This window comes from Schistocerca cancellata, chromosome 4, assembly GCF_023864275.1.
Source record: "Schistocerca cancellata isolate TAMUIC-IGC-003103 chromosome 4, iqSchCanc2.1, whole genome shotgun sequence".
Classification (NCBI taxonomy): domain Eukaryota; kingdom Metazoa; phylum Arthropoda; class Insecta; order Orthoptera; family Acrididae; genus Schistocerca; species Schistocerca cancellata.
Genome location: NC_064629.1, coordinates 755,235,932 through 755,256,899, shown reverse-complemented (window position 1 = coordinate 755,256,899; position 20,968 = coordinate 755,235,932). Strand labels below are relative to the sequence as shown.

Genomic DNA, 20,968 nt, shown 5'->3' with positions numbered 1-20,968 from the left:
TCTTGATCTATGTGTGGCTGTGTTAGATGATATGGGTGCTTGCCATGTAGTGTTTTCTTTTTCCAATTTACTTTCTTTGTATCTGTTGATGTTATGTGATCTAAAGGGTTGTAGAAGTGGTTATGAAATTGCAATGGTGTAGCTGATGTATTTATATGAGTGATTGCTTTGTGTATTTTGCTAGTTTCTGCTCGTTCTAGAAAGAATTCTCTTAAATTGTCTACCTGTCCATAATGTAGGTTTTTTATATCTATAAATCCCCTTCCACCTTCCTTTCTGCTTAATGTGAATCTTTCTGTTGCTGAATGTATGTGATGTATTCTATATTTGTGGCATTGTGATCGTGTAAGTGTATTGAGTGCTTCTAGGTCTGTGTCACTCCATTTCACTACTCCAAATGAGTAGGTCAATACTGGTATAGCATAAGTATTTATAGCTTTTGTCTTGTTTCTTGCTGTCAATTCTGTTTTCAGTATTTTTGTTAGTCTTTGTCTATATTTTTCTTTTAGTTCTTCTTTAATATTTGTATTATCTATTCCTATTTTTTGTCTGTATCCTAGATATTTATAGGTATCTGTTTTTTCCATCGCTTCTATGCAGTCGCTGTGGTTATCCAATATGTAATCTTCTTGTTTAGTGTGTTTTCCCTTGACTATGCTATTTTTCTTACATTTGTCTGTTCCAAAAGCCATATTTATATCATTGCTGAATACTTCTGTTATCTTTAGTAATTGGTTGAGTTGTTGATTTGTTGCTGCCAGTAGTTTTAGATCATCCATGTATAGCAAATGTGTGATTTTGTGTGGGTATGTTCCAGTAATATTGTATCCATAATTTGTATTATTTAGCATGTTGGATAGTGGGTTCAGAGCAAGACAGAACCAGAAAGGACTTAATGAGTCTCCTTGGTATATTCCACGCTTAATCTGTATTGGCTGTGATGTGATGTTATCTGAATTTGTTTGGATATTAAGTGTGGTTTTCCAGTTTTTCATTACTATGTTTAGAAACTGTATCAATTTAGGATCTACTTTGTATATTTCCAATATCTGTAGTAACCATGAGTGGGGTACACTATCAAAGGCTTTTTGGTAATCAATGTATGCGTAGTGTAGGGACCTTTGTTTAGTTTTAGCTTGATATGTCACCTCTGTATCTATTATCAGTTGCTCTTTACATCCTCGTGCTCCTTTGCAGCAGCCTTTTTGTTCTTCATTTATAATTTTGTTCTGTGTTGTATGTGTCATTAATTTCTGTGTGATGACTGAAGTTAATATTTTGTATATTGTTGGTAGGCATGTTATGGGGCGATATTTAGCTGGGTTTGCTGTGTCTGCTTGATCTTTAGGTTTCAGATAAGTTATTCCTTGTGTAAGCGTATCAGGGACTGTGTATGGGTCTGCAATGTAACTGTTAAATAATTTAGTTAGATGTGAATGCGTTGAGGTGAACTTCTTTAGCCAGTAATTTGCTATTTTATCATTTCCAGGGGCTTTCCAATTGTGTGTAGAATTAATTGCTCGGGTGACTTCATGTTGCAAAATTATCACTTCAGGCATTTGTGGTATCATCTTGTATGTGTCTGTTTCTGCTTGTATCCACCGTGCATGCCTGTTATGTTGTACCGGGTTTGACCATATGTTGCTCCAGAAGTGTTCCATGTCTGTTATGTTTGGTGGATTGTCTATTTTAATGTGTGTGTTATCTATTGTCTGGTAAAATCTCTTTTGGTTTGTGTTGAATGTCTGGTTTTGTTTCCTTCTATTTTCACTTTTTTTGTATCTTCTAAGTCGTTTGGCCAATGCTTGCAATTTCTGCTTTTTTTTCATCTAATTGCTCTATTGCTTCTTGTTGTGAGATTTTACCTAACCTTTTTCGTTTTTTGTCTGATATTTCATTTCTTATAAATTGTGTTAGCTGTCCAATGTCTTTTCTCAGTTTTTCTATTCTGATCTGTAGCCTGTGTTGCCATGCTGGTTTTGTGGGTTTCTTATGTGTGTTGGTTTGTTCTGATCTCTGCCTAGTGTGTATATTTAGTGTAGTGAGTGCTCCTATATAAACCAGTAGTTGTAACTCTTCCATAGTTGTGTTTTCATTTATTTTGTTGTGTATGATTGTGTTGATAGTCTTTATTGTTGTTTCGACTTGTGGGTTATTTGGCGGTCTATGCAAGAATGGTCTAATGTCTGTATTTGTGTCTTTGTATTCTATATATGTCAGCTGAAATTTATCTTCTATATCTAACATGTGTGTCACTTCGTGTTCTATTTGTGCTTGTTCTGGTGGCTATCTTAAGATTTCATTTTCCTCTGATTGTTTAATTGATACATGTTGGTCTTTGTTTGTTTGCTCTGGGATGTTTGAGTCCATTACTGTATTTTCTTCTTCTACTGATTGCACATTATTTTGTTCCAGTATTTGTTGTACTTGTTGTTTGATGTTTTCTAATTCTGACTGGGGTATCCTGTTATTTTTTATTATCACACGGATCTGATCAGCTAGTCGTTGTTCTGTTAAAAATTTTAATTCCGGGTATCTGGTAATAAATGTTGTGTATACTTGTGATCTGTATCCAGTTGTGTTGGTTCCTAGGTTTGTTGCTTGGTAATAACAGAACATGAGGTGTCGATTAACTTCATCTGACCATCTCATCCTCTGTCTTTGTTTTCCTTCTAGGGTGGTTGCAGGAAGCATATCCTGCAAAACACCTCTATTTGGATTTAAATCATTTTCCAGTTGGCTAGCAGTGTCGTTACCATTGTGGGCGGGCATAGGGTTCAAGCGTCGTCCCCGACCATGACGGCACTTGTCCGAGGCTTCTTTAGTTCTGTCCTGAACCAAGTAATCACACTAAAAGGGGGGTTAGCCCTATTAGTGGTTTGTTCTTTTCGTCGCCTTTTACGACTGGCAGAACATACCGGAGGCCTATTCTTTTCCCGGGCCTCCACGGGGATTATTATTATTATTATTATTATTATTATTATTACTATTATTTATTAATTTTTTTAGGGGAATGAGGTAGGGTTGATGGGGGTGATAGATTATATGCCCCAACTTCCAACAACTTTGAGTGAACTGTGTCATTGCATAGCAACAGCAGTGACTGCAGTTCCTCAAGTCATGCTTGCAAAATTATGGAACAAATTTGACTACCATTTGGATCTTTCTTGTATGTCCAGTGCAGGGCACATTGAACATTTGCGAAATGTAAATGAAAACTTTCATAGTAAATGTTTGTAAAAAGTACCCCAAGGTTGTATGTGCATGCCGTAAAAACATATACCCTTGTAAATTTGGGTGGATGGTTTGAAAATAAATACTTTGTAGTCTTGTGCATAAATTAAAATTTCCCAGGTTTCTATCTTCATTCATGCAGAAGACATAGTCTTGTGAAATAAGATGAATGATTCTGAAACACTTTACACTATTAGTAATAAAATTGTTAAGATAATTTATGTAAAAACTTATGAAACTATTTGACTACCATTATTCAATATTGTAAAAACATAATAATTTCATCAAGAAACTTGGTCTCATTTTATACATAATGATTGTGGCCATTGTTGCTATGCAGTTCTCAAGTCTTATGATGTACCCCACATGTACTGATAATGATTTCAATGTTATCCACCAACAGATAGCATAACTGCCAGAGGGCAATCTGTGTCTCCACTTTAGTAGAGAATGCTCACAGGCAGAAGGCTCCATGTGGTGTAAATATGTGAAGCAACCATGTCACAGGGATGTACTTGTGCTTCCTACAGCCAACTCAGAGAGTTTGAAAGGTGTCAAATTGTGGCCTTCAAAGTGGCAGAATGATCCTTTTGGAGAATTGCCACACAAGTTGGACGTGTTACATCAGTTGTGCAACAATGCCAGTATCAGAGGTCATGTGAGCAGTTTCACACTTACAGACGGGGTTCTGGATGTCCATTCAGCACAGATGCCTGCCAGGATCATCGTATTTTAAGGGCAACAGTGGCAGATTATACAGCTACCACAGTACAGGTAAGAGGGCTTGTGAGCCCTGCTGTGTCATCACAGACTGTTATGAAATGGTTATCAGCACTGAGATTACAGATATGCACACCTCTAGCCTATCTTCCACTCAAGACACAGCATCAACATGCATGGTTCAACTGGTGCCATCAGAGAATAAGTTGGAAAATGGAATGGCATGCCATGGTCTTCAGCAATGAAAGCAGATTCTGCCTGGACTCAAATGATAGTCATTCACAAGTATGATGTAGGCCTGATGAGCACTGTCTCATCTTCCTCTCACATCATAGTATCAACATGCATTGCTCCACTGGTGCCGTCAGAGGATCACTTGGAAGATGGAACGGCATGCCATAGTCTTCAGTGATGAAAGCAGGTTCTGCCTGCATGCAAGTGATGGTCATTTTCACATGCGATGTAGACCTGATGAGCGCTGTCTCATAGAGTTCATTCTTCCTAGACACACTGGTCTCATCCCAGACCTTATACTCTGGGCTGCAACAAGCTACAATTCTTGTTAACCTTTGGTGTTTCTGGAGGGTATGCTAACCAGCACACAGCATGTGCGAATGTTGTTAGACCATTTCTTGCAACAGGACACTGATGTGTTGTTCCAACAGGATAATGCTCACCCACACACTGCCTGTGAAATTCAACATGTTCTGCAAGACATGTAGCAACTTCTCTGGCCAGTATGATCTCCAGACTTGTCTCCAATTGAGCACAAGCGGAATATGATGGGACAAGAAGTGATTTGTCAACCAACAACTCTTACAGAACTATGTGAACATGTTGAACAGGCATGGCATAACATATCCCAGGACAGTATTTGGCACCTGTATGATCAACTGGATGCCACAGTCAGTACCTACATTGCCACCCATACTAATATGGGCGTTTCAGCATGGGCTGATGCCTCATAATTCAGAACCACTTGTGCTATTGATCTGTAAATATAATCATTTCATGAACTGCATATGCACTGTTGCAATAATACACTACTGGCCATTAAAATTGCTACATCATGAAGATGACGTGCTACAGATGTGAAATTTAACTGACAGGAAGAAGATGCTGTGATATGCAAATGATTAGCTTTTCAGAGCATTCACACAAGGCTGGCACCGGTGGCGACACCTACAATGTGCTGACATGAGGAAAGTTTCCAACCGATTTCTCATACACAAACAGCAGTTGACTGGCGTTTCCTGGTGAAACATTGTTGCGATGCCTCGTGTAATAAGGAGAAATGCGTACCATCATGTTTCCAACTTTGATAAGGGTCGGATTGTAGCCTATCGCGACATTGCTGCTTGCATTGGTCGAGATCCAATGACTGTTAGCAGAATATGGAATCGGTTGGTTCATTAGGGTAATACGGAACGCCGTGCTGGATCCCAATGGCCTCGTATCACTAGCAGTCGAGATGACATGCATCTTATTCGCAGGGATGTAATGGATCGTGCAGCCACATCTCAATCTCTGAGTCAACAGATGGGGATGTATGCAAGACAACAACCATCTGCATGAACAGTTCAACAATGTTTGCAGCAGCATGGACTATCAGCCAGGAGACCATGGCTGCAGTTACCCTTGATGGTGCATCACAGACAGGAGCGCTTGCGATGGTGTACTCAACAGTGAACCTGGGTGCATGAATGGCAAAACGTCATTTTTTTGGATGAATTCAAGTTCTGTTTACAGCATCATGATGGTCGCATCTGTGTTTGGCGACATCGTGGTGAACTCACATTGGAAGGATGTATTCATCATCGCCATACTGGCGTATCACCCGGCGTGATGGTATGGGGTGCCATGGGTTACACGTCTCGGTCACCTCTCGTTCACATTGATGGCACTTTGAACAGTGGACGTTACATTTCAGATGTGTTATGACCCATGGCTCTACCCTTCATTTGATCCCTGCGAAACCCTACATTTCAGCAGGATAATGCATGACCGCATGTTGCAGGTCCTGTACAGGCCTTTCTGGATACAGAAAATGTTCAACTGCTGCCCTGGCCAGCACGTTCTCCAGATGTCTCACCAACTGAAAACATCTGGTCATTGGTGGCCAAACAACTGGCTCGTCACAATACGCCAGTCACTTCTCTTGATGAACTGTGGTATCGTGTTGAAGCTGGATGGGCAGCTGTACCTGTACATGCCATCCAAGCTCTGTTTGACTCAATGCCCAGGTGTATCAAGGCCGTTATTATGGCCAGAGGTGGTTGTTCTGGGTACTGATTTCTCAGGATCTATGCACCCAAATTGCATGAAAATGTAATCACATGTCAGTTCCAGTAAATTTATTTGTCCAATGAATACCCATTTATCATCTGCATTTCTTCTTGGTGTAGCAATTTTAATGGCCAGTAGTGTAAATCTTGAGTGAACTGGAAGCCTCTAAAAGGGTGTACTGATGTTTTTTCCTGCAGTGTGTGTGTGGGGGGGGATTCATGTGTCATCTACTTTTATATTATATATATAGTGTCCTAGAAATGTTGTGACGGACTTCTAAGGGAGGTGGGGCACATCGTAAGGGACATCGTCATATGCTGCTAAGTGGTGCTTTACGTGAGAATACTGGTGGGAATATGAGGATTTCCTCATTCGAGCACTAGCTGGGATATGCTGAGCATGGAATGGTATAAGAATGGTGAGCTTGCAGAAATTCACTTAATGTATAGAATAGCCACGTGCAATAGATGAGCATATTGAAAATGCTTCCCAGACAGACATCAACTGCACCACGGCTTGTTTGCATGTTGGAACTGAAATTTGTGTGAGTACAGCTCATTGAGAAGTGGCACAGCTAGTGAGGGCAGGCCACAATTGGCATGTTTGGTCATTAGGGAAGAAAGTGTTTGGATGCCTTGGAGATTAATCCAAGCACCAGAATGCATGCCTTTGCCTCAGACTTAAGAATGTCTAGTGGCAGCGTCCAGCATATTTTGAACACCGAGTCCTTACATGACTTTATTGCATGCTGTTATTTCACACCAATGACCATCCTGCATGTGTGCATTTTGCACAGTGGTTCTGCAACATAGTAGCTAAGATGTATATTTCCAAGGTTATGTGTTGTTCAATGATGACACCACATTTCCAGGAATGTTGTATTCAACACCACAATGAGCATTTGGACACCAAAAAACACCCACAAAGTGTGGTACCAAATGGCACATTGCTTCACAGTTAATGTGTAGAGAGGCTTGGTCAGTGACTGCTGGACTGCAACAAAGTATCAGAGCTTTCTGTAATAGGTTCTTCCCAGATTGCTTGAAGATGTTCCAGTAAATGTGAGCGGCTGCATGTAGTGTCAACATCATGGAGTGGCTACACATTTTGGACTGGCTGTTCGTAGGCATTTGAGTAGCTCATTCCTGCATTGATGGAATGGGAGATATTAGCATACTGAAGACCTTTCCTCCTGCCTTGGTATATCATTCTTGGAAATACAATACATCTAACCTCAACTCCCCTGCCACTGACAAGCCTCTTTGAATATGCTGGCACTTCTCATGTCATTAACATTCAACGTATTTGGATAAGAGTATATCCAACCAATGGGCATGAGACTGATGATATAGTAAGCACATTTTTAGTAATATATTGCAGTTTAATGTTCAAGAGACATTCTCACAAAATACCAACCAGCTCCTTTTTACAGTTTATGTGAGACATAACTTCATAAGAGGTGTTACTAACAATTAAAAATTCTCAAATCTCCATCAGACTTCCTCCTTTCCTGGAAAATATGTTAGCCTTATCATCATCACAGGTGAAGTGAGCTACTGCCCTCTTCACAGATTATCTTATCTGCTTACTAGCATAAATGAGCTAAAATTCATAAATAAAATGCTGATGGTGAAAACATACAAGAAAACAAACCACTAACCTTGTAAACAGATTTTCTGAAAATAGGCAAGATCAGGAGCAGATTCAAGTGGAGCACTTTCTGAATCTGATGAACGATCCAAGGCATAGCATCTCTGACGACCCCCTCTGATGTTCTCAACAGAAACAGCAAGACAATGCTGTCTCATCTGAGCACATTTCACCAGACACTCTACAGCAATACCAATATCATCTCTGGTCCTGATAGGCTCTCTATGAGAAACAAATACATAAATAAATAAAACTGTGCTTGCTGCATGATTAGAATATGTGTAAAACTTCATGACATGCAAGAGATAGTGAACTAGTGTGCAGCTATCATAACATACTATACATTGTGAGACAATTCATGTACAAGCACGGAAATAGTTTTCTAAAAGGCAGTGTGTTAGTTGCTTTTTGAATACAGTTATGTCACCAAAACATACCTAACATGAACTGATGAAGCATAATGTACATTTATGCTTGAATAAAGTATTCCTTTCCATATCATTACGAGTTTTATTTACTGTTCTATGCAAATTATGTTAGCTATAACGATCAGGCTATAAATTTTTCATTTTCTGTAATGTATGATTCTTCTAAATGAAAAAAAAAACCAACAGAAAGAAAATAATGGGAGGAAATGATGGGGAAGTTGATAGAATAGCATCTATGTTGGACACACTTCAAGATTCTAATGATTTTTGTTGTGCACTGAAACATTTTTTACTTGTGACTGCTTTTCATAGAATATATTGCCACAGGATGTAAATTAATAAAAGTAGCCTAGATATATAGCTTTGGTTGTGTGTAGGTCATAGATGAATGCAATCTTATTAGTAGAAAACATTATTAAACTCAATTTTTACATAGGCAGCAGACATTATTGATCAGCTGTCTCAACTCTTAATATGCAGGCCTGGCAGGAAACTAATGTCAAACTGGCACAAAGTTACCACATGTTTGGATATGCAAATGCTTAACTTTTCAGTGCAATCACCCAAAGTAGGCAAGGGTAACATTATCTACATTCTGTATATACAGCCAGTGTTACAGTCACTGTAAAGAAACTGAGAGTCTGGCCTCAGCAGCCAGAGAGTGTGTGTGTTCATGTGTGTGTGTGTGGTGGGGGGGGGGGGGGGGGGCGGATGTGTGTGCGTGCATGTCTACTTCCGATAAAGGCCTTGTTGGCTGAAAGATCACTTTCTGACAGTCTTTTTGTTGTGCCTATCTGTGACTCAGCATCTCTGATATATGGCGAGTAGCAACTATCCTCTTCATAAAATTACTTCTGCATTATGTGAGTAAAAAAAGCATAGGGTTTGGGATGGGGAGATGCTGAATGAAACACATTTGTCTGTCAAGAGGGCAATGTGTGGGGCCCTCAATGACAACCATAGCAGAGTATTATTGAAGGATCTCTCACAAAACCCATAAAAATTCTAGAATGAGATTTTCACTCTGCAGTGGAGTTTACACTGATATAAAAATTCCTGGCAGATTGGCAGATTAAAACTGTGTGCCGGAATGAGACTCAGACTCAGGACCTTTGCAAAGGTCCCGAGTTCGAGTCTCGGTCCGGCACACAGTTTTAATCTGTCAGGAAGTTCCATAAAAATTTTGTTCATAAGTAATGTATGTTCATGGTACAAAAGTTGGTGTCTACACACTCATGGATGAGACAGAGATTGAAACTGAGGGTAGCAAAGCCAAAGTGGACACTCTGAACTTGGTTTTTCAAATGTTCTTTTGCAAATGAAAATCCTGTGGTAGTGTCAGTAGTGTTGAGAAACAACTAAAAGCTTCAGGGCCTTGATGAAATCTTTATCAGGTTCTAAACTAGATTTGTGGCTCAGTTAGTCCCTCTTTTAACTTTAATCTGTTGTACATCCTTTGAACAAAAAACTGTGTCTAGTGATTGGTAGGAAGCATGGATCACAGGTGTGGCAGAAGTGATACACAAAAATACTGTCCAATATCCTTGACATCCATTTGTAGTAAATTCTTACAACATATTCTGAGCTGAAAAGTAATAAGGTATCTTGAACAAAATGATCTCCTCTGTGTCAACCAGTGAGGATTCCAAAAACATCAATCATGTGAAAGTGAACATGCACTTTTCTCACATGACATACATAGATGCTGTATTTCTTGATTTCTGATAAACATTTCATTGAGTACCACAGCTATGTTTATTATCAAAAGTTTGGTCCTATGGCACATCAAGCAAAATTTGTGATTGGACTGACGAAATTTTGGTAGAGAGGACCTCAGATGGAGAGTCATTGACAGAGGTAGAAGTAGCTTTGGGTGTGCCCCTAGGAAATGTGTTGTGACCCTCACTGTTCATGTTGTATATTTGTGAGCTTGCCTTCAATATTAATAGTAACCTTAGACTTTTGCAAATGATGCAGTTATCAATAATGAAGTTCTGCCTGAAAAATATGCTGCATAAATTTTCAGTTAAATCTTGATTAGGTTTACATACAAATACCTGGATGTAACACGTGGTGGGAAAAGAAATGAGAGGATCAGATATGCTCTGTCATAGGTAATGCAGGTGGAAAACATTGATTTATCATTACAATACTAAGGAAATATGATCAGTTTACAAATGTGATGACTTACAAATCACTTGCATGACCCACCCTAGAATACTGCTCAAGTGTGTGGGACATTTACCACATAGGATTAACAGGGAATGATGAATGCATAAAGAGAAAGGAATAATGAATGGTCACAAGTTCCTTTGATCCATGGGAAAATGTCACAAGAGATGATGAAGAAACTGAACTGCCAGACACTTGAAGACAGATGCAAACTATCATGAGATTTACAAAGGTTCAAGAACCAGCTGTAAATAATGACAGTAGAAAAATACCTCAACCTGCTTCATATCACTACCATAGGGATTGTGAGGACAAGATTAGATTACTTACAGCATGGCCAGAGGCGTTTAACCAGTCATTCTTCCTCAATGCCACGCTGCATCTCAAATCCCCCATGTGACCAGCACCCATCCCCATTCTGTGTTCAGCATCACGATGGTTGTATCCAAGTGTTGAGATTCCAAAGAGAATGGAGGTTACCAGATTGCATTCATCATTGTTGTACAGGCCCGGCACCTCATGTGAGAGTATCAGGTGCCACTAGGTAGCTAACTCAGTTACCTCTGGTTTGCATACCTAATGATTATGACAGCAGCCATCACATGTTTGATGTGTTAAGGCCAATGGCTACACCTCTGTGAGATTTTATTTCAGCAAGATAGTGCATGCTGCCTATGCCATTCTGATGTTTCACAATACAGGCTGTGTTTGACTTTCACCTCGGCCAGTATGTTCTCCATAAATCTGACACACTGAAAACATTTGGTCACAGGCTGCCAAGAGACTGACACGCCAACACTTGCCAGCCATTATGATTGATGAACTCCAGCATAGAGGTGAAGCAGCTTGAAATGATGTAACCATATCTGTCATCAAAGCTCACTTCAACTCTTTGCTCAGCCAGGCCAGAGGCACTTCTGTTGCCAGAGGTGACAGTTTTGTGTATTAAATTTTGCATCTGTATACCTCAAAATCACTTAAAAATTTTATCAAGTATTCTTCCCACTATACTGTCAATACACAATAAGTAAGGGTTCATTATCTGCTATCTTCCCTGTTGCTGCACTCTGAATGGCCACTATTGTACATAAAAGCAATGAACTATATTTTGCTACCCCATAAAAGAGAGAAAACTCTGTCCTCAAGGTATTAAAGAAGATATAGGTACAAAACTTATGACCACATACTTTTTTGCATTTGTGAATTGTTGTCATATAAAAGAAATTGTAAAATCACCCCATTTATAAGACAAGATGTTTTAAGATGCTTTATTTCCTGGATCATTAACATGAGCGACAGAAATGAAAAGGAGATGCTTCCATTTAGCTGAATGATCATTATTTGAGAGACAACATGGGAAAGAGTGTCGAGTGCAGATTATCACTGAAACTATGAGAAATAGCAGAGAAAAACTGCAGGAAAATAAGCAGTCCACAATGCAAAGTTTACATGATATAAACTAATGTGATAAACATCATGGGACATAACTTAGTATCATGCTGGATCTCATTTTGTCTGGAAGTAGTGCAGCAACATGGCATGGACTTGACAAGTTGTTGGAAGTCCCATGCAAAAATATTGAGCCATGCTGCCTCTATAGTCATCCGTAACTGTGAAAGAGTTGTCAGTGCAGGGTGTTATGCACAAACTGACCTCTCGATTATATCCCATAAATGTTCGATAGGATTCATGTCAGGCAATCAGAGTGGCCAAATCATTTGCTCAAGCTATCTAGAATGTTCTTCAAAACATTGGTGAACAACTGAGGACCAGTGACATGACATCGTTGTTTCGCAACATGAAGTCCATGAATGGCTGCAATGGTCTCCAAGTAGCTGAACATAACCATTAACAGTCAATGATTGGTTCAGTGGACCACAGGACCCAGTCCATTCTATGTAAACATAGCCCACAACATTATGGAGCCACAACTAGCTTGCACAGTGACTTGTTGACAACTTGAGTCCACAGCTTCAAGGGGTCTGTGCCACACTTTAACCCTACATTTAGCCGTTACCAACTGTAATTGGGACTCATCTGACCAGGCAACAGATTGCCAGTTGTCTAGGGTCCAACTGCTGCAGGCAATGTCACGCTGTTAGCAAAAGGACTTGCATTGGTCATCTGCTGCCATAGCCCATTAACACCAAATTTCACCACACAGTACTAACAGATATATTCATCACACATCTCACAATGATTTCTGCAGTTATTTCACATGGTGTTGCTTGTCTCTTAGCACTGCCAACTCTGTGCAAACACTGCTGTTTTCAGTTGTTAAGTGAAGGACATTGGCCAGTGTGTTGTCCATGGCGAGGGGGCAGGGGAAGGGGGGGGGGGGGGTAATGCCTAAAATTTAGTATTCATGGCACACTATTATTGACACTATGCATCTCAAAATATTGAATTCCCTAACTATTTCTGAAATGGAATATCTCATATTTCTAGCTCCAACTACCATTCTGTGTTCAAAATCTGTTAATTCCTGCCATACAGCCATAATCATTTTGCAAACCTTATCACATGAATCACCTGAGTACGAACGACAACTCCACCAATACACTGCCCATTCATTCCTCGCGTACTCAAAACTACTGCCATCTGTATATGTGCATATTGCTATCCCATGACTTTTGTCACCACAGTGTATGTTAGATTAGTTAGTTAGCAGTATGTTCCACTGGTCATTTCCCAATATGTCTTAACATCATGAACTGAGTCTGTGTACAATCTGTTAACTTTTATATGGGGTACACACTGTGTCTTACTATATATGTATAAGAGAAAATAAATTAATCTAACAAACAGCAAGTAAGTATGTAGTTATTTTACATTACATATACTACAAGTAAGACAATGGAGATTGCCCAGGTGTATTCTCTGTTGGTTCAACTGCAATTTGTTTCTGCACATTACTTAAATAACTGATTCATATTTCTCTCTCATCCGTATCCTCCACTGCTTAATTTGATAGTCACTCCATGTGTTCAACAAGTATTCCTTGCATTATAGCTTCCCATTAGAACAACAATCATTATTCCTCACAGTCGGCCTCATTTCAACACCTTCCTTCTTGGCTTGTTCTCTCTGCTCCTGGTGCTGCTTTAAACAAATTCATATATTTACTGTATTTTACTTTCAATAAAAAGCAATATAACTTCCTACTACAACAACCATCATCATCTTTTACAGCATGCCTCATTTCAACACCTCCCTTGTGGGTGTTTTCTTTCAGTTCCAGGTGCTGCTTTTAAAAACTTTGTATATTTTCTGTATTATGTACTAGTAAAGGAAACACTGTACTCAATGCTACAAAGAAACACAGTGTCACACTTAGCATTAAATGTCAGTGAATGTATACAATATTTGTCCTGTTGGTACTAATATTTAGTTTACATCATTTCAGATCCTTTGATTATGAGAATGAGGTAGGAACATACCTCCGACTGTTCGTAAATGTGGCTCCAGCAATTTTTTCATAAGTGAGAGTGTTTCTGCATGGAAAAGGAAGAAGACTTGGTCCTGGTTCACTCCCTGATGGATATCGGCCTGGAATGTTTGGTGGAGCTGGGGGCACAGGTGGTGGCAGTGGTGGTGGTGGTGCTACAGCTGAGCTTGATAAGCACTCTTTTTCTGCATAAAGGGCACCACTCTGGGGCTGGAATGCACCAATATCTATAGTGGAACCCAATGACCCACTCAGCAAACAATGATTGTTGTTTATACCTGTCTGTAAAAAGAAATCACATGTCATTAGCTATTTTTTTAAAAGAGAGAGAGAGACAGAGAGAGACAAAATTAATAGTGTATTTACTTACTTTATAACAAAATACACAGCTTTCAATTCAGTCTCATTAAAATCATGCTATTAGTGTTCAATGTTGAAGATGTAATGTTAGTCAGTTGCCCAAAGACAGGAGCATTCTCACTGAGTGGATTATGCTGGTATTTGTCTGACATGATTTAGTGAAACCACTGGGAACCAAACTGAGATGGCCAGATGAGGGTCTCACTCCTAATCCTCCTGAATATAAACTGACTCTCATAGTATTTATGTATTTATTTATTTACATTTCTTTTTGCATAGAGTCATTATATGATGATTTTTGCAAACATCACGCTGTTTACAAAAGTATACTGCATATAATATTTGTGTACAAAGGTTTAATACATAACATATTCATTTAAAATGTTAATACATAATATATTCTTAGAATTCTTTCAGTGAATACACATTATTATTTACAAGAAAATATTTTAAGTCTGTTTTAAATGGATCTCCAGTATGTGCTCTTATGGATTCTGGCCATTAGTTGTACCACACTGAGCCACTAAAACATGGACTATGATCTGCTACTTTCAAATTGGTTTTTTGTCTCTTATTTCTTGTGTTATGGTTATGTACATCATAACATTTGGGTGAGTCACCTTGATTGCTTACAAAAAATGTGATATATAGTGTGATTACAATTACAATTCCAGTTTCAAAACGCTTTAAAAATGAACCACTGCTGAGAACAATGTCAAATTTGAATTTGATATTATCAAAGAAGAGAGAAACATTATGGAAACAAAAAAATAACAAAAGTTTTACAACCAGATGGAGCTGGAAATGGCAGAGTATGCTAAATAAAAGATGCAGGGTATATGGCTGTTCAGTTTTGTCTGAGATTCTCAGCATTACTGTGCCAATGCAAGCTCACATGCTCTGGTAAAGCTCTTTTACAAGAAAAGTGATTTTGTGCCAGTAGCTCTGAAGAAGTTCTGGACACTTAAGGGGATGTAAAAAGGCCTTGGTCCAATGTCTGAGATAGGGTCTGGGGAAAATTATTATGAAATTCAAAGAGACATCTTCTTTCGAAGTGCAGTGTGGCAGAGGGAGGAAAGCATCTGATGTCAGTAGAAGATGTGACCACAGCATTGCAGCAGAGGTTGAGTAGTTATGTGCCAACATGCAATTCATGGGGAACTGCCTGTACTTTGGATGTGTCTATGAGCATGGTGCATAAAATTCTATCAAACATTCTGCATTGCTATCCATACAGAATTACCCATGTTCAGGAGTTGTGTCATGTTAAGCTGCCAGTAAGGCAAAAATTTACTCTAAAATTTCTTGCTTGCATGGAAGTGGAAATGAATATCCATTCTGTGAATAGACAAAGCTCATTTCCGTCTGCAAGGACATGTCAAAACTGCAAAATACTGGCAATGGAATATCCGCTCACACATCAACTGGTACCACTTCATTTGGGAAATGTAACTGTGTGGTGTGGGTTGACAGCATAATTCATTGAAGGGCCATTTCTTTTTTTTTTTCTTTTTTTTTGAGATGAGATGAGATTTGTGGGTCCTGTTACCTGTAAGCTATGAGAGTTTTTTGCATGACAAAGTCATTTTAATACCCATGACAGAGCAACAAGTGCAACTTACAGCCATGTGCAATGAACTGGAACATGAACATGACTTGTTGATTTCTGCCATAGTGAACACACAGAAGGATCTATTGGAGCTACACTTGATACATCCTGTACAGGTTGTTAAGTATCTTGAGCTAATGAGGAAGGATTTGAAAGATAATAAATTCCCTATTGAACTAATGGAGGACCAAGGATATCAGTTACTTTCTTCAATAGACTCAGATGTATTTTTAGCAGTTACTGCATTAACTTGTGTGTTGAACGTACCCTTAGTTGACATTAATATGTGTATCCTATATAAGGTTTGGCCACTACCAGCTGAATTTGATAAGATGAAGTGATTATTCAGGTATATAGCACCAGAAAAGGAATCTCTGATCATAGACAAAGCAAAGTGACAGTTTTGTGCAACTGTCCAGTGACCAACTCCTATGTAAAACGGTCATCCTGAGACATCAGATATGTAAACAGATTTCATACTGGTGTCCACATAAGATCACAAATAATATGAGGATTGCATGCTGCAACCAGTAACAGAAATTACAAAAGATTTCAGTCTTAAATACATAGTGCCAAACAAAAATATCTGCACTCAGATTCGAAACAACAAATGGTTGTATATCACCTAAAAGGCTGAAGGCTTCCAGTCTGACCTTATGATATGCACCAATACAAGTGAAATAGAGACAGCTCCTAAGATACTATAGACACAGATCACTGTCTAATAGAAGAATAGAAATGGGAAGTGTCCCAGATCCCCATACTCTTACCATTACAGCATACAGATAGGCATTCAGATGACCTCAAGGTCACTGGACATAAAACAGAAGACCTACAAAATGAACTAGACCTACATAGGGTGGTTTATAAATGAGTACTCCATGCAGGTTTGATAATACACAGGTTTGGTAATACTCTGTTTTGTAACTGGGATCATTGTATTTATTATATATGCTGCAAGAGTTGTGGCAAACAGATTTGTGAAGCAGCAGAAAGTTGTTGTACTAAGGTATGTGTAACTAATACAGCTGTGACTAGAAGCATTCCTAAGGACACAGTAAGGTATATAAATTCTCCCCAATCTGAAAAATATGGTGAGGAAGAGGAGTTAGTTGATTATGATGTTAGACAGAGTGTTGTGGAAAGAAGAAAGTCAGACGCCACAGCTTCCCAGAAATATAGGAGCTGACACACCCATGTTAGAGATGCTGCTGACAAAAGATAGAATGACAAAAGGTACATATACAATACGTCTTATATGGCATGTAATCATGAACTCTGCAGTTTTATCAATGATTCCATTAATGTAAACTTTGCATTATGTGAAAATGTAACCTACATCCAGAATAATTTGTGTATTATATGGTGTGTAATATGAAAATTGTAACTCTATAGTTATAAGTCTGTCCTTGTATCAATGCTCCCATTCATGTGGGTTGGTTTATGTGAAGAGATTTTATTTTGCTGAAACTACACTCCTGGAAATTGAAATAAGAACACCGTGAATTCATTGTCCCAGGAAGGGGAAACTTTATTGACACATTCCTGGGGTCAGATACATCACATGATCACACTGACAGAACCACAGGCACATAGACACAGGCAACAGAGCATGCACAATGTCGGCACTAGTACAGTGTATATCCACCTTTCGCAGCAATGCAGGCTGCTATTCTCCCATGGAGATGATCGTAGAGATGCTGGATGTAGTCCTGTGGAATGGCTTGCCATGCCATTTCCACCTGGCGCCTCAGTTGGACCAGCGTTCGTGCTGGACGTGCAGACCGCGTGAGACGACGCTTCATCCAGTCCCAAACATGCTCAATGGGGGACAGATCCGGAGATCTTGCTGGCCAGGGTAGTTGACTTACACCTTCTAGAGCACGTTTGGTGGCACGGGATACATGCGGATGTGCATTGTCCTGTTGGAACAGCAAGTTCCCTTGCCGGTCTAGGAATGGTAGAACGATGGGTTCGATGACGGTTTGGATGTACCATGCACTATTCAGTGTCCCCTCGACGATCACCAGTGGTGTACGGCCAGTGTAGGAGATCGCTCCCCACACTATGATGCCGGGTGTTGGCCCTGTGTGCCTCGGTTGTATGCAGTCCTGATTGTGGCGCTCACCTGCACGGCGCCAAACACGCATACGACCATCATTGGCACCAAGGCAGAAGTGACTCTCATCGCTGAAGACGACACATCTCCATTCGTCCCTCCATTCACGCCTGTCGCGACACCACTGGAGGCGGGCTGCACGATGTTGGGGCGTGAGCGGAAGACGGCCTAACGGTGTGCGGGACCGTAGCCCAGCTTCATGGAGACGGTTGCGAATGGTCCTCGCCGATACCCCAGGAGCAACAGTGTCCCTAATTTGCTGGGAAGTGGTGGTGCGGTCCCCTACGGCACTGCGTAGGATCCTACGGTCTTGGCGTGCATCCGCGCGTCGCTGCGGTCCGGTCCCAGGTCGACGGGCACGTGCACCTTCCGCTGACCACTGGCGACAACATCGATGTACTGTGGAGACCTCATGCCCCACGTGTTGAGCAATTCGGCGGTACGTCCACCCGGCCTCCCGCATGCCCACTATACGCCCTCGCTCAAAGTCCGTCAACTGCACATACGGTTCACGTCCACGCTGTCGCGGCATGCTACCAGTGTTAAAGACTGCGATGGAGCTCCGTATGCCACGGCAAACTGGCTGACACTGACGGCGGCGGTGCACAAATGCTGCGCAGCTAGCGCCATTCGACGGCCAACACCGCGGTTCCTGGTGTGTCCGCTGTGCCGTGCGTGTGATCATTGCTCGTACAGCCCTCTCGCAGTGTCCGGAGCAAGTATGGTGGGCCTGACACACCGGTGTCAATGTGTTCTTTTTTCCATTTCCAGGAGTGTACCTTCCAGGTAGAGTGATGGACTTGTTTTGGTGAACTTTGTCATATGTAAATATGTTCTGTTTGGAAATAAAGCAAGGGAAAAGTCCACTGGACATGTGACTAGGAAATGAAAATTTCATGACCTTGGAGGGCTGAGCTTACAAAATTTTCCCCAAGGGAAGACAGGTGTCACAGATCTAAAAATGTTTGATCAGTTCATTAACACAACTCAGAAACTGAGTCTTGGCCAGAGGCAGTAGGCTGCTTGTTTCAGTGCCAGAAGTGGTGAACCAATATCTGAACTCAATAATGGATTATGGCTCTGCTGCTCTAGTGACATGCAATAGCAGCCTGTTTGACTAGCTCCCCACAGCTTACAGAGTAGCAATGAAGGAATATTCCAGAAGGGCCAAATACAGCTGGCATCATGCACTAACTGCAGGATCAGCCACACACAGCAGATCATCGTCAAACCTTCCAGAAGGGCAGTGTGCAAAAGAAGTCATATAAATAGGGACTTCAACCCTACTGGATAGTGCTGTACCAACAACAAGTAGATGATGCCATGTCCACAACACTTATCAGCAGGAACCAGATAAGGTATTTCACTAGCCTTTGCCAATGTGGGACACAGAGCAGACTTCATGAATAAAGAGTTAGTCAATTATAGCTGGGAACTTGTAAATAGGGAGAATTGCCAGGGGTACTTCCATGAAATGTATTCACTCTGTACTTTGACATTTCCAACCTGTTTCCTCAGTAGCCCTACTGAGTTCAATACTCTGTATCACTCAAACATTGCTTTTCAGCCAGGGTCAGGGAATCAGCAGGCAGCTCACCATCAGTTAACCACATCGAATTCATTGACTGAGGTAAGGTCCCCTCTCATGCTTCTTGCTGTCTTTCTTACTCCCTATCAGGACATAGCAATAGCGTACTGTTTTCAGAATTTTATTACACGTAATTTTGCACAGTTGGAAGAGCAAGTACAACATGATTCTTGAAAGTCTCTTCGGGTTTGCTGCCGGATCCTAAAATCAACTTGACTCAATATTTCAGCAATCCAACTGGTTGCCATCTTCAGGAAAATGCTGTTTCTGCTGATGAGTCCCACTGAGAACTGACGCCAGGCTGCAAATCAACATCCTACATAGGCCACCGTTCAGTACATGGTGCATGCGCTGCCCATCATGGTTGCTGCCCTCCAAGACAGGAAGGTGGCGCCACCCTTAGTGGAACACTGCTGGCAATGATATATTGCACTCAGGGCTGCACTGAAGAACATTCCATTTTGATGTGAGATAATACAGGATTCCATATCTTGCTAAGAAGAAACTCATTGTCTCTGTTGATGAAATTATCCACCAACCTAATTTCAGTCACCTCTTTATAGACACTGTTCCAAAAATGGAAATGTTGGCAACTACCACAGTTTCATCAAATTTCATACTGTGTCCCTCATTTAAGCAGCGTTCTGCTACTGCCAATTTTTCCGGCTGTTGTAGCCTCGTATGACAGCAATGTTCCACACACCTGTCATGCACTGTGCGAATCAAACGGCCAATATTCGCACAGTGCATGACAGGTGTGTGGAACATCACCATCATATGAGGCTACAACAGTCACACATTTGTCATGCACCGTGCGAATCGAACGGCCAATATTCGCACAGTGCATGACAGATGTGTGGAACATCGCCGTCATATGAGGCTACAACAGCCGGAAAAATCGGCAGTAGCAGAACACTGCTTAAATGAGGGACACAGTATGAAATTTGATGAAACTGTGATAGTTGCCAACATTTTCGGTTTTTGGAGCAGTGTCTATAAAGAGGTGACTGAAATTAGGTTGGCGGATTATTTAATCAACAGAGACAACGGGTTTCCTCTTAGCAAGACATGGAATCCTGTATTATCTCACATCAAAATTGAACGTTCTCCGGTGCGGACCTGTGTGCAATATATCGTTGCCAGCAGTGTTCCACTAAGGGCGGCACCACCTCCCTGTCGAGGAGGGCACAAACTGCGATGGGCAGTGCATGCGCTGTGTACTGAACGGTGGCCTATATAGGATGTTGATTTGCAGCCTGGCGTCAGTTCTCAGTGGGACTCATCAGCAGAAGCAGCATTTTCCTGAAGATGGCTACCAGTTAGATCGCAGAAATATTGAGTCAAGTTGATTTCA

At 40.6% G+C, this 20,968-nt stretch overlaps 1 protein-coding gene across 1 annotated transcript in view; it reads right to left on the bottom strand.

Moving 5' to 3' along the window:
* The window catches only part of LOC126184487 (uncharacterized), a 514,130-nt gene that overhangs the window by 147,011 nt on the left and 346,151 nt on the right, over window positions 1-20,968 (bottom strand). Inside the window, exons 17-18 of the mRNA XM_049926880.1 lie at window positions 13,931-14,220; window positions 7,901-8,112 (exon numbers count right to left, since the gene is read on the bottom strand). Coding sequence (XP_049782837.1) covers window positions 7,901-8,112; window positions 13,931-14,220 — 502 coding nt within the window. The remainder of the gene's footprint in view (window positions 1-7,900; window positions 8,113-13,930; window positions 14,221-20,968) is intronic.